At 46.2% G+C, this 13,118-nt stretch overlaps 1 protein-coding gene across 1 annotated transcript in view; it reads right to left on the bottom strand.

The window, feature by feature from the left end:
* LOC126388162 (transmembrane channel-like protein 3) overlaps positions 1-13,118 on the bottom strand; it is a 207,842-nt gene that overhangs the window by 167,290 nt on the left and 27,434 nt on the right. The window contains exon 3 of the mRNA XM_050041079.1: positions 1,836-1,911. Coding sequence (XP_049897036.1) covers positions 1,836-1,911 — 76 coding nt within the window. The remainder of the gene's footprint in view (positions 1-1,835; positions 1,912-13,118) is intronic.

The following is a 13,118-nucleotide window of genomic DNA, read 5'->3' as shown; positions in this document are numbered from 1 at the left end:
AACACTTTTTCACACAGGGCCATGTAGCTTTGGATTTTTTTCTTCCTCATTAATAAAACCCTTCATTTAAAAACTGCATTTTGTGTTTACTTGTGTTATCTTTGACTAATGTTTAAATTTGTTTGATGATCTGAAACATTTAAGTGCGGAAAACATGCAAAAAAGTAAGAAATCAGGAAGGGGGCAAACACTTTTTCACACCACTGTAGAATCTTCATACTGACATATGTTACTCTCCAGGTTGAGACCTTTCCAATGGTGTATTTGGTTTAGCTCTACAACAAAGTTTTGATTTTTTCATTTTTGGACACAAGCCATGCCAGGTGTAGTTTCAGAGAGCACTTTGAAGGCCCAGTGTATATAATGATTTTTATTTGTTTATTTGCTTGTTTTTTCTTTTTGACTGTAGATAGTTACTAAAATTAGTCATCCTCAGACAATACAATACTACTAAAAGTTAAAACCAATAATAAGAATAATGAAATGAGCAAACATAATATTTATATGATATTGAAATTTTAAAATCTATTTACAGAGTGGAATGGTAGCCTAACAGATAACTTCGATTCAATTTATTATTGTTTAGATACTTTATTATTGCTTAGATACTATTTAGCCTATTATTGTATTTACTTTTAGCATGCTCTACTTTTATCTACTGTAGGCTATATGTTTTAATTTATTTGATAACGAATTTATTTTATGTTATGCCTACATCTTAATATTTTATGTCATTTATCATAGTTTAGTTCTTAACTCCAGTGTTTCCTCAGTGGGAGCGTGTGCGCCGCTCTCCCCTGGTGGAGTGGAGGGTGGCCGGGTTGCAGCGGCGGCCGCCTCCCTCCATGTAATGGTGTTTCCTCTCTGGTTCTTCCGTGCTCAGCCTTATTTTTTCTTCTTTATTTATTTATTTATTTATTTATTAGTGGCGTGTGGATTTGGTTATGGCAGACGGACGGCAATCTGAAATGGAATGAAGCCAACACACGGCAGACAGTAGCTACAAAATAGTAGTGGAACGCGCCCCATCCGCCCACAGCACAATGCTCTTAAAGCCTACACTATCAAAAGCTGGCAAAATACATTTATTTTATTTTATGGCCTTGACATTAATCTGTCATATTGTTGAGTTATCAAGGACACTTCCGTGTTTTTGTGTGTATACAGGAATGTTAAAGATATCATTGAGGACAACGAGGTTGAAGTGACGTTGTTGAATCAGGGAATCCGTGTGTACACCACGAAAAAGGATCCTAATTGACTTTACATTGGCATTGTTTCCGTGGTACCGGCATGTAATTTCAACCCATTACGTGCTGCCACCACGGAATGCGGTGTTTAGAGGTCGTGGTCATTTCACATATTTCTGTGAGATCAGGTTCTTCCTGATCCACCTTTGTAAAGCTGTAAATAAAGACATACGTCTTTATATTCCATAATCTGTCTTTGTGGCTGCTTGAGATTTGAGGAAGATGGGTTCTTTTCATGTTGTGTCTTGGCCACCCCTTGATGAAGCATAACCACCATACTCTATGGCTCTACAAAAAGGACCTTTGAGGATAATAGCAATGTTCTAAACCAGGAAGATGGTAGGAAGCATTTTGGAGTCATCCTCTGATTTGCTAATATTCTTATTTTAACCAATCAATGTACTTAAAGTCATTTTGGTTGTTTAGTTTCTATGTAAATAAGGAACTCTTGAGGGTAAATATAGGCAGCATTACAGTGAAAGTTCTAATAATGGATTACACACTGTTTGTCTATAAAGTTGCATTTAAATCTGGGATCAGTGTTACTACATGTTGGGTGTAAGTGACTGGTGGGTGCGTACATACATCAGCTCCCGCAGTCTGGTAACCTCTGGTTCTGGTCAGTTGGCCCTCGTACTTCAGAACAATCTCTCTGGCCTGCCTGGGAAACAAAGACATGCAGGTGGAAATTCACTTAGTACATTTACTCACACACCGGATTTGTTCTTTCCTCATATATTTAGATTTTGTGTACCTGTACACTTCTGATAGTACTCCACTACATGTTTGAGGCAAGTATTTAATTTTTTGCTTCACTTCATTCATCTGTGATTATTGATTATTATAAACAATTTAAAAAAAATGAATAATGAGTGGTAGCCAGAGTATGACTGCACATTCTGAGGTGTATGGAGAGGTATAGATGATTATAACTGAGCCAGAGGTCAACTCCAATGTGAAGTGAATGCTTACTTTAGCAACTCTCTCGTTCTTGTTATTCAGTCATTATTTGGACTGTCGTACTATTGAAGGCAATGAACAGTATTATATGGTACACGTGTGGCTACATGTGTAAATGTTACTATATAGATTTTTACACTATACAATGTATCTTTCTACTCTTGTAAGGAGCACCTGTAATGCCAACAATTTCCCCCCAGGGATCAATAAAGTATCTCTGATTCTGATTCTGTTATATTGTTCAGCATTTGTAGATAAAAATGGTAGATGTTATATTTGACGATATAAAAAAATGAGGACACTCATTCCAGTTACAGTATTTCTATGAGGCTTTTTAATGTTAGAATCAGTGTGTTTGTTCTGTGGTTAAAAGCAAATTGGTGACTAGAATCAGAATCAAAAAAGTATTCATTATCAAGTAGGTTTTCACTTATTGAAGGAATTTGCTTTGGTTTTTTGGTGCATACATATTAACACACAGTGAACCTGTAAAAAGAATTAAAGTAAGGCAAGGCACTGCAACACTCACATACATGTGAATAAAAAAAAAAAACACAATGAAGTATGGCAAAGAAACTTTTAGAAAGCACTATACCATACAAATATGTACAATATAGATGTTTCAGAAAAAAACTGTACAGTTCTGTGCAGGAGGTGCAAAAATATTAAGCAGGTGACGTGCAAAAATTCCAAGTGGTGCAAATGTGTGCAACATGCATAATTAATATTCCCAGATGTGCATTAATGTAATGCATATAGACAGTGTTTAAGGGGAGGGCAGGGGGTATGAGAGTCCATGTCAGTGGGGTTCCAGATGAGGCTCAAAGTTGGGAAGAAACTGTTTTTGTGGCATGAGGTTTTGGTCCAGTGGCAATTGCTCTAAGACTGCAAGGGAAGCTCAGCTTCCCCTAAAATGTCAAAAAATAAGTGGTCAAATATGTACTGTTGTGTTTACATTTCATTGACTAAATATGCGCTAGAACGCGTTCAACTTTTGTTCAGAATCAGCTACTTATCACAGGTCACTGACGCAACTTTCTTCTCATTCATTCCTATAGCGTCACAGGGGCGGCTGTGGCTCAGAGGTAGAGTGCGTCGTCCACCAATCGAAAGATCAGTGGTTCGATCCTGGGCTTCTCCAGGCTGCATGTCGAAGTATCCTTGAGCAAGATACTGAACCCCAAATTGCTCCCGATGGCTGTTCCATCGGTGTGTGAGTGTGTTAAAAACTGAGTAGCAGGTGGCACCTTGTACGGTAGCCTCGGCCACCAGTGTATGAATGTGTGTGTGAATGGGTGAATGTGACTCGTAGTGTAAAAAAAAGTGCTTTGAGTGGTCACTAGATGACTAGAAAGTCGTTATACAAATGCAGGTCCATTACAGTGCATTAAACAGTGTCGAAGCTCAGCGTCCAAAGACTTCAATGGGGAAGCATAGAGTGGGTTTTGTTCCACTGCAGCGAAACTAGACAGTCATTGGATAAATGCTCGGTTTTGTCCCGCCCATCGGAGGCTCAGCGTCTCTGGTGGGTCTATGGGGCAGTGGGCTGGCCTCGGCTGGCCTGGACGCTGGGCTTCTGCATGATGATTGGATGATCTGTCTGAGGCTGAATCCCTTTTTGATTGACAGCGAAATGAGCGAATCAGTGATCTTGAAATATAAACCACCACCGAAGCATTTTTCAAGTTTCATTCTATCGTTCCGAGTTGATCTGGAGACTTTTCCAATCCTCTTAGTGAATTTTTCTTTGTTAAAAACGACTAGCGACAAATCTAGCATCTTTTTCTGGTGTTATTGGAGACTGTACTCATGTTTGGAGACTCTGACTTCTGTCGCTCTGCAGTTACTGTCCCCAACGAGCAGCAGGTGCTGCTGTGAGCCCCTCCACTGTCCCAAAGCACTCACAGGCGGTCACACTAGCCTCGCGCAGCAGCCCCAGAGGGTAGAATTTACGTATAAATAAACGGACACATTTTATGATGTAGGCCGACAATGAGCTTCCCCTCCTTGAAAGACCAGCAGCCGCCACTGTTTTGGTCCTAATGGACCGCAGCCTCCCACCAGTGGGGAGTGTCACAAAGAGTTTGTGTTCAGGGTGGGAGGCGTCGGCCATAATTTTTCCTGCCCACTTCAGGGTCCTGGAGTCGTACAGGTCCTGGAGGGATGGCAGAATGCAGCCACTGACCTTCTCAACAGAGTGAATGATACACTGCAGTCTGCCCTTGTCCCTGGCAGTGGCTGCAGCATACCAGAGGGGGATGGAGGAGGTGAGGATGGACTTAATGATGGCAGTGTAGAAATGAACCAACATTGTCTTTGGCACGTTGAAATTCTTCAGCTGCCACAGGAAGAACATCCTCTGCTGTGATCATAAGTGCTATATCGTAGGCAACTGGATTTGCTTGCGTTTCTTGAAGACGTTTTGCCTCTCATCCAAGAAGCTTCTTCAGTTCTAAATGATTGGTACGGAGTTGCAGTTAAACTCTGTGTGGGTGTTGTTGGGGTCACATGTGAGCTCTTAGCTTCAGAGTCGTTAAGGTCACAATGTGAGTCATTGACCTCCCATTAAAATTTCAAATTGTGAATTATTTTGCAATGTAGTCTATTTATAGATCATTTACAAACAAATGTAATTATGCTTATTTAAATAATTAACAATTATTTAACAATTTATGGGGGGCGCTGCTGCACAGGAGAGATGTAGAAATGGCTAGAGGAACACAGATGGAGATTGCTGCGGTCAGGGACGAGTTGACTTCATCAGTGGCCACCATACAGCAGTCCCTTGAGAAGCAAGACGGACGCCTGAAAGAGGTACAATCATCAGCTACAGCAACAAGTGACTCCGTAACTACTCTGGAGACCGTGGTCTCTAAACTCCAATCTGATGTCAAGGACCTCCAAGTCAAGTGTGAAGATCTTGAAAGCAGATTGAGGAGAAACAACATACGTCTGCTGGGCATACCAGAGGACCAGGAAGGCGCTTCACCCATGGAATTTGTATCCCCTCTCTTGCAGACAATTCTTAAGCTCGAGGATGGAACTGCTTGACAGAGCCCATAGGACTTTACAAGCTAAACCGAAACCTAAACAACCACCGCGGGCTTTTGTCGTCAGGGTCCACTATTTCCACATCCGTTAACTCATCCTTCGCCAGGCACGCCAGATCGGCTCTCTGTCTTACAACGGACGGGCCATATACATCTTCCCCGACCTGTCTACCAGTGTGGCCAAAAAGCGAGTCGCCTTTGGAGACGTGAGGAAACTGCTCCGTGACATCCGAGGCACCCGATTTGGCTTCCGCCATCCAGCAGCAAGGTTCTGGATTACTTTATCCAGTGAAGAGGAGCGCTCATTCACCGACCCTCAACTCGCAATGGACACAGGTGGTGGAGCTGCTGCTGTCAGAGACGCATGACCCAGAGACTGTGTAGGGTTACAGATTAATAACTGTAACTCGACTTGGAAGGTAACATGATCGATCCTGTAATGTCAATCGTTTATTCAACTTAAGGGCGCCAGTGACATATAATGTCTGTTGTTGACAAATTAGGCCACTATTTTGTTTACGTTCTGACCTGTTGCTATAGCAACCACTCTTGCCTATTTCAATCGATCAATCAATCAATTTCATTGATAAAACCCAATATCACAAATCAAGGCAACTGAGGAGGGATTCCTCTTCCAGGACGGACAGACGTGCAATAGATGTCGTACAGAACAGATCAACATGATAAATTAACAGTAATCTGTATGACACTATGACACAGAAAGACAGAGACAGAGATAGAGAGAGATGCAGGACAGACAGTAATGATAATAGCTTACAACAACATTAATTAAAGTAATACTATTATAATAATAATTACGGCTATTGTGGTACAATATGTTGAAAGTATATATTGATATATAGTATACATATGTGACAATAATCATATGTGTATAATAATAACAGCAGAAGTATGACTAATGATAACAGCAGCAGCAGGAGGCATCAGGCAGGACCACGGCAGCAGCACAACCACACACATCACACTATCCAGGCACCGGTTTTTGACAATTGTTTGCTGCTTTTCTATTATATTCTTCAGCTATGGCAGGCTAGTTAATTTTAAATTGACGAGTTTTTCTTTCCTCTTAATTTCTCCGTGCATGTCTGTTTACTGCACATTTTCTATGTCTATCATGAGAATTACCTCATCTTGTGTCAGAGTTGATAGTTTTGTATAGGTAACTGGGACAGTGATAGGTTAATCTACAGACCGGTTAAATGGGGAATATGATTACAGGGAGGTGTACAGGTGAGAGTGAATTGTAGATGTGTATTTTTATTATGTTTTGTGTCTCTACTTTGATTTCTATGTGCAGGCTTAAAGCTTTATATGGCAGTGCTGTTCTCTATCGTATCGAGACTATCTCTCCACACAGTTACATATTCCATATGTATGGGGACTAATCCCACTGGGACAGTTGACGTGGATATTTCTTTAAGACACACCACTACGTGGCCCATGCGCAGGCTTAAAAGCCCCAGGTGCGCATGTAATCACTGATTCATTGATTTCCACTCTGGCAGTAGGAGACGTGAGAGCATACGTGTTGTTGAGAAGGGAGATTAGCGTAGATCCACTTACCGTTTGTGTGCGCAGAGAGTCGGTCTCCGGGCCCCTCTTGGGATTGCTGGTCTGCCTTTATTCTTTATTCTCTTATCCTTAGTTTGGAAAAGTAACTTGGAAAGGGGTACTGTAAGGCGTATTGCACGATCCGCTCTGCTAACGCGCCCAGGTGTAGTCCACCACCGAAGCTGACTTGGTCGGCGGGCGTGGTGTGGCATCCCTCTCTGCCCGGTGACGTTCTGGAGTGGCGCAAGGTGTATCGCTGGGTGTCCGGCTAACGCACCTGCGTGTCCTCCAGTGTGTGTACAGCAAACACTGAAACACATTATCCGCTGTCGAAACCGACCGAGTCGGTGGGAATAGTGTGGAGGCTCGCTGCTGTGTCCACAAACCACTGTAGCAACAGTTAGCTGCTGTTGCTACAAACATAAGGCACAGCGTGCGAGGGCACTTCCTGGTTTGCCCGGTACGTCAGTATGGCAAGTCGGGAGGGACCTCCCTGCAGGGGCTGCAATGCGAAAATGCCTGCAGAGGATGGCCATGATTATTGTGTGATTTGTTTAGGCAGTGATCATGCACTCATGGCAAGGGATGACCCATCCTCATGCATGAGCTGTTTTTGTTTGTCAGCGAGATTAAGGGAGGCCTGCTGCCATGTGTTTAGAACACAGCCACCCACACCTGCTCATGGACTGCAGTCGGTTCGCGATCGGGAGAAGATAGGCTGTGGGCCGTTACCTCCGGTGGACCAGGCTTTGGCAGCCTTGGTGTCTCCATCTAAGTCAGTTCTTGGGAAAGGTGGCTGTCCCAGTAAAAACTGCAAAATGATGGACGCCTTGCTCACCAAAATGCATGGTGCTATGGCGGTCCAGACCCAGCTGGCCAATACAGGGGCCATATTATCCCTGTACCAACGCCATCTGACTCAGCAGCTGAAGGAAGGGTGCAGTGATGACCTGCTGATGGAGCTGCAGCAGGTCTCCTCACTTCTCTCTAAGCTAATGAGGGAGCAGGCAGAGGCGGCTGGAAAAGCCATGTCGGGACTCTGGACAGTTAGACGCCACCTATGGTTGTCGCAGTCCTGGAGTCAGGGGGATCTGAGGGGCCGGCTGGATGCATCCAGGCGGGGCAAGCCTAAGAGAGGGAGACGAGGCAGTGGTGGCCAGGGGCCGCCCCAGCCCTCGCCTCAGTCCTGACGCGATGCCATCCCAAGCCGGACCCTGTCCTCAGGGGGTTCGTGCGGCATGGGAAGCTCTGAGGGCAGACCCCTGGGTTGTTTCTACAATGATCCAGGGGTACCGCTTACAGTTTATACTCACCCCTCCTGTGACTCGGTTGGCTGCATTTTCAATCATTGCAGACCTGCAGCACAGAGGGGCTCTGCATTCAGAGATCTCCACTCTCCTCAAGAAGAGGGCCATCAGGGAGATGGGGAGGGAGAACCAGCGGCAGGATGGGGCGCGGTCCACGAGGGCAAGGGCGCCAGCGGGAGCTGGAGTGGTGCCTGGATGGACCAACACATCAATGTCCTGGAGCTGAGGGCCATTTACTTGGCACTTCAGCACTTTGCACCGAGCCTGAGGGCCATCACGTGCTTGTGAGAATGGACAGCACAGCGGCGGTGGCGGCTTATGTCAACAGGCAGGGGGGCTTGGGCTCCCCACGCCTTTGCAGGGTGGCACACAGGCTGTGGACATGGGCAGGCACACGGTTCCTGTCGCTCAGAGCCATGCATGTGCCCGGGCAGGTGAACCTGGGGGCGGACCTGCTCTGCAGGGGTGGCCTGACCCCAGGGGAATAGCGACTGCACCCGGAGGTGGTCGAGGAAATCTGGTGTCGTTTCGGCAGGGCAGTTGCCGATCTGTTTGCATCCAGGAACAACGCGCACTGCCCGCTGTTCTTTTCCATGGGGAGAGACGCCCCCACGCTGGGCGTCGATGCCATGGCGCACCAATGGCCTCCGGGGCTGCTGTATGCCTTTCCCCCATTCAGTCTCCTTCCAACCCTGCTGCTGAGGGTCCAGGTGGAGGAGGTGAGGCTGATCTTGGTGGCTCCGAACTGGCCTCACATGATGTGGTTCTCAGGGGTGGCACCTCTCCTGGACGGGAGGCCATGGGAACTCCCAGTTCACCGGGACCTTCTGAGTCAGGCACAGGGGGCCCTGTTCCACCCCTTTCCACAGGGGCTCAAGCTCTGGGCCTGGTCCATGAGAGGGCCAGTCTGTTGGGCATGGGGCTAGCACAGTCGGTGGTTCAGACCATTCAGGGTGCTCGAGCGCCATCAACAAGGGCGGCGTATTCGTATCACTGGGACCTCTTTGCGTCATGGTGCAGGGCGAACCATGTGGACGCACTGACCTGTGGGGGTAACAGGTTGGCCGATGGTGATTGCAGCCTCATCTCGCAGTTTCTGAAAGGTGCTGTGAGGCTTGCTCCATGCAGCAGAAGGCTGGCTGTCCCAACATGAGACCTAGACCTGGTGCTGGCTGCCTTGCGACGGGAACCCTTCGAGCCCCTGGAGTCAGCGGACATAAAGCGGTTGTCACTCAAGGCTGTGTTCCTCATAGCGGTGGTATCAGCTAGGAGAGTGGGGGAGCTACAGGCCCTGTCGACGCACGAGAACTGCTGTAGATTCTTGCCCGATGACGCAGGTGTTCTCTTGCGCCCAAACCCTGCGTTCCTGCCAAAAGTGCTTTCAGACTTTCACCTGAATCAACCAGTGGAGTTGAAGTCCCTTCACCCCTCCCAGGAAAGGGATGGGGGGGCTTGAGACGGGCCTTGGCTATGCCCAGTCAGAGCCCTGAAGAGATACATTGAGCGAACAGGCGCATTCAGAAAGACAGACCAGCTGTTCGTTTGCTTTCAGCCCCGGTGCCTGGGTCAGCCGGTGTCTAAATCCAGGCTGTCTCATTGGATTGTGGAAACGATCCAACGGGCTTACACAGACTCTGGTGCTCCGGCTCCTGGGGGAGTGAGGGTGCACTCCACACGGGGCGTGGCAACCTCCTGGGCCTTGTGGCAGGGAGCCACCCCCTCTGAAGTTTGTGCAGCTGCTACGTGGGTGAGTCCATCTACCTTTGCGAGATTCTATAACCTGAATGTGGCTGCTGGCACTTCCTTTGGGGAACTGGTGCTGGGTGCCGGTTCACACTGAACTGACCTTTTTCATTATGCCCCTGTGCCGGTGAGCCAGGGAGATGTCTTATTATTACCTTGTCAGTTGGCCTAGCAGAGAGCAGGCCATCTGAGCGGCCTCTATACATGTACACCTGATCCTTGCGTCTGGCGGGGTTGGTCATGCTTGTGGCTGCGTCTGGCGCCTCAGCAGGGGGCAGGGACACGCAGCGTCTGGCGGTGTCCAGAGCCTGTGTATGTGTATTGTGTATATTTGTATATAGCATTTACTGGGTGTTTTGTATTCACACGCACTGTTTTGGAGCACTCTGGTGGCGGTGACGTCTCATTCGATTACCAGGGTCAGGGATCCTGGGGTGAACTTTAGGGGGTGCATCTGCTCTGTCTCCTCAGTCTCCTCGCGGTGTGTCTTACAGGGTCCCCATACATATGGAATATGTAACTGTGTGGAGAGATAGTCTCGATACGATAGAGAACGTTCGGTTACGTTGTAACCTTGGTTCTCTGAGTGAAGAGACTATCTCTCCAGGGCAAGGCCGCTCGGAAACCGTTCCAATCAAGGTTAATCAGTGATTACATGCGCACCTGGGGCTTTTAAGCCCGCGCATGGGCCACGTAGTGGTGTGTCTTAAAGAAATATCCACGTCAACTGTCCCAGTGGGATCAGTCCCCATACATATGGAATATGTAACTGTGTGGAGAGATAGTCTCTTCACTCAGAGAACCAAGGTTACAACGTAACCGAACGTTCTACATCTGGTGCTGATGTTGTCCATGCTACTTATACTCTCTTATGTCTATGGCTTCAGCTAATCACAGCCTGACTCCTAGAACAGTGGGCATGTCGGTTAGATTAGTTAGCTGGAATGTTAGGCATCTTGGTAAGCTAACAAAGCTCAAGAAAGTACTTCATCACCTCAATAGCTTAGGTGTGCAGATCGTGTTCCTCCAAGAAACAGATATGAATGTGGCTGGCCACACTAGAATCCGTAGGCAATGAGTCTCTCAATCCTACCACTCGCTTTTTAACAGTAAGGCACGAGGAGCTGCTATTCTCATTCATCGCTCCATTCCATTATCTCCTCAAATGTAATAGCAGACCGCAATGGGCGCTATGTTATCGTGACAGGGACACTATATAACACTCCACTAATTCTAGTAAGTGTATATGCCCTTAACTATGACGATGAGCAGTTTTTTGTACAGCTCCTCTCCTTGTTACCAAATATTTACTCATACTGCCTCATTATTGGGGGAGACCTGAACTGTTGTCTTCAAAATTTGGACACATCCTCTAACAGAGCAACTGCTAATTCTAGATCTGCAAAAGTGATTAATACATTTCTCAGAGCCTATGCTGTTAGAGATGTGTGGCGCTGTTTGAACCCCAATACACATGGATATTCTTTTTTCTCCCCTGTTCACCGCACATTCTCCCGTATAGATTGCTTTCTTGCCAACAATGAATTACTACCATTCATTTTAAGCTACAGCTATCAGGCGAACATAATTTCTGACCAATCACTCCTTGTATTGGACATGAAGTTTACAAGCAAGTCTACCTCCTGCCCACCCTAGAGATTGAACACATGTTTACTATCTGATGTCACTTTTGTGGAATTTGTTTCCAAACAAATAGATTTTTTCATTGAGACAAACACAACAGAGACAACCCAATCACAGTGTTGGGAAAACACAATTGGGAAACATTTAAAGTGTACATGCAAGGTTGGTTAATTTCCTATGTATCACATGAAAAACGTCAGCGTTCTTCTACTCTTTCTAATCTTACCAATCGCATTCTACAGTTGGAGAATGAATACACAACATCTCCTTCTGCGGATCTATATAAAGAAATATTTCTCCTTAAAACTGAATTTGACAATCTATCCACTTACAAGGCTGAAGAAATGATTATCAAGTCCAGACATACATACTGCAAATATGGTGACAAACCAAGTAAACTTTTGGCGCACCAACTCAGACAGTCTTCTGCATCCCGGTTTATTTCAGAGATGAATACTAGCAATGGCCTTACTCGTGACCCACAGAAGATTAATGATGCATTTCAAAATTTCTATGCTTCTCTCTATACCTCAGAACAAAAGCCCAGTGTAGACAATCTGCACAGTTTTTTGAGAGCCTCTCTATGCCTAAAGTGGCCACGGATATAGCTCAAATTCTTGATAGCCCTATAACTCCAGAGGAGGTGACTGAGGCAATTGCAGCCTTACAAAGTGGCAAGAGTCCAGGCCCCGATGGTTACCCAGTGGAGTTTTATAAAAGATTCTCTGGGAAGCTCGCACCACTCCTTCTAAACATGTATACTGAATCATTTGAATTAGGAGTTCTCCCAAAAACATCAAGTCAGGCCCAAATTTCTCTTCTCCTAAAGAAAGATAAAGACCCTCATTGTTGTGGCTCCTACCACCCAATTTCACTAATAAATGTTGATGCTAAAATTATTGCGAAGGCTCTTGCTCGCCACCTAGAGAAAGTTTTACCGGGTATTATATCGTCCGATCAGAATGGCTTCATTAAAAATAGGTTTTCATTCTTCAATGTGAGACGACTGTTTAATGTTATATATCATCCATCGGAATTACCTGTTCCTGAAGTAGTAGTCTCTCTAGATGCAGAAAAGGCTATTGATAGGGTTGAGTGGAGATATCTGTTCCATACCCTGGAAACCTTTGGCTTTGGTGAGAAGTTTATATCTGGTTTATATCTGGTCAAACTACTATACACATCTCCAGTCTCCTCAATACGCACTAATCATACCTCTTCTAGGTACTTCCAGGTAGGTCGCGGTATGAAACAAGGCTGTCCTCTCTCAACTCTACTTTTTAACATTGCTATTGAACCCCTCTCGTCTTGTCTCGTCTCGTCGTCCTCCGCTTATCCGGGTCCGGGTCGCGGGAGCAGCAGCCTCAGCAAAGAAGCCCAGACAGTCCTCTCCCCAGCCACCTCCGTCAGCTCTTCCGAGGGAACCCCGAGATGTTCCCAGGCCAGCCGGGCGATGTAATCCCTCCAGCGTGTCCTGGGGCGGCCCCGAGGTCTCCTCCCGGTTGGACATGCCCGAAATACCTCCCAAGGGAGGCGTCCGGGAGGCATCCTTACCAGATGCCCGAACCACCTCAACTGGCTCCTCTCGATGT

This window comes from Epinephelus moara, chromosome 1 (genome assembly GCF_006386435.1).
Source record: "Epinephelus moara isolate mb chromosome 1, YSFRI_EMoa_1.0, whole genome shotgun sequence".
NCBI classification, from domain to species: Eukaryota; Metazoa; Chordata; class Actinopteri; order Perciformes; family Serranidae; genus Epinephelus; species Epinephelus moara.
Note: the sequence above shows the minus strand (reverse complement) of the source record. Positions and strands in the feature narration are given on the sequence as shown.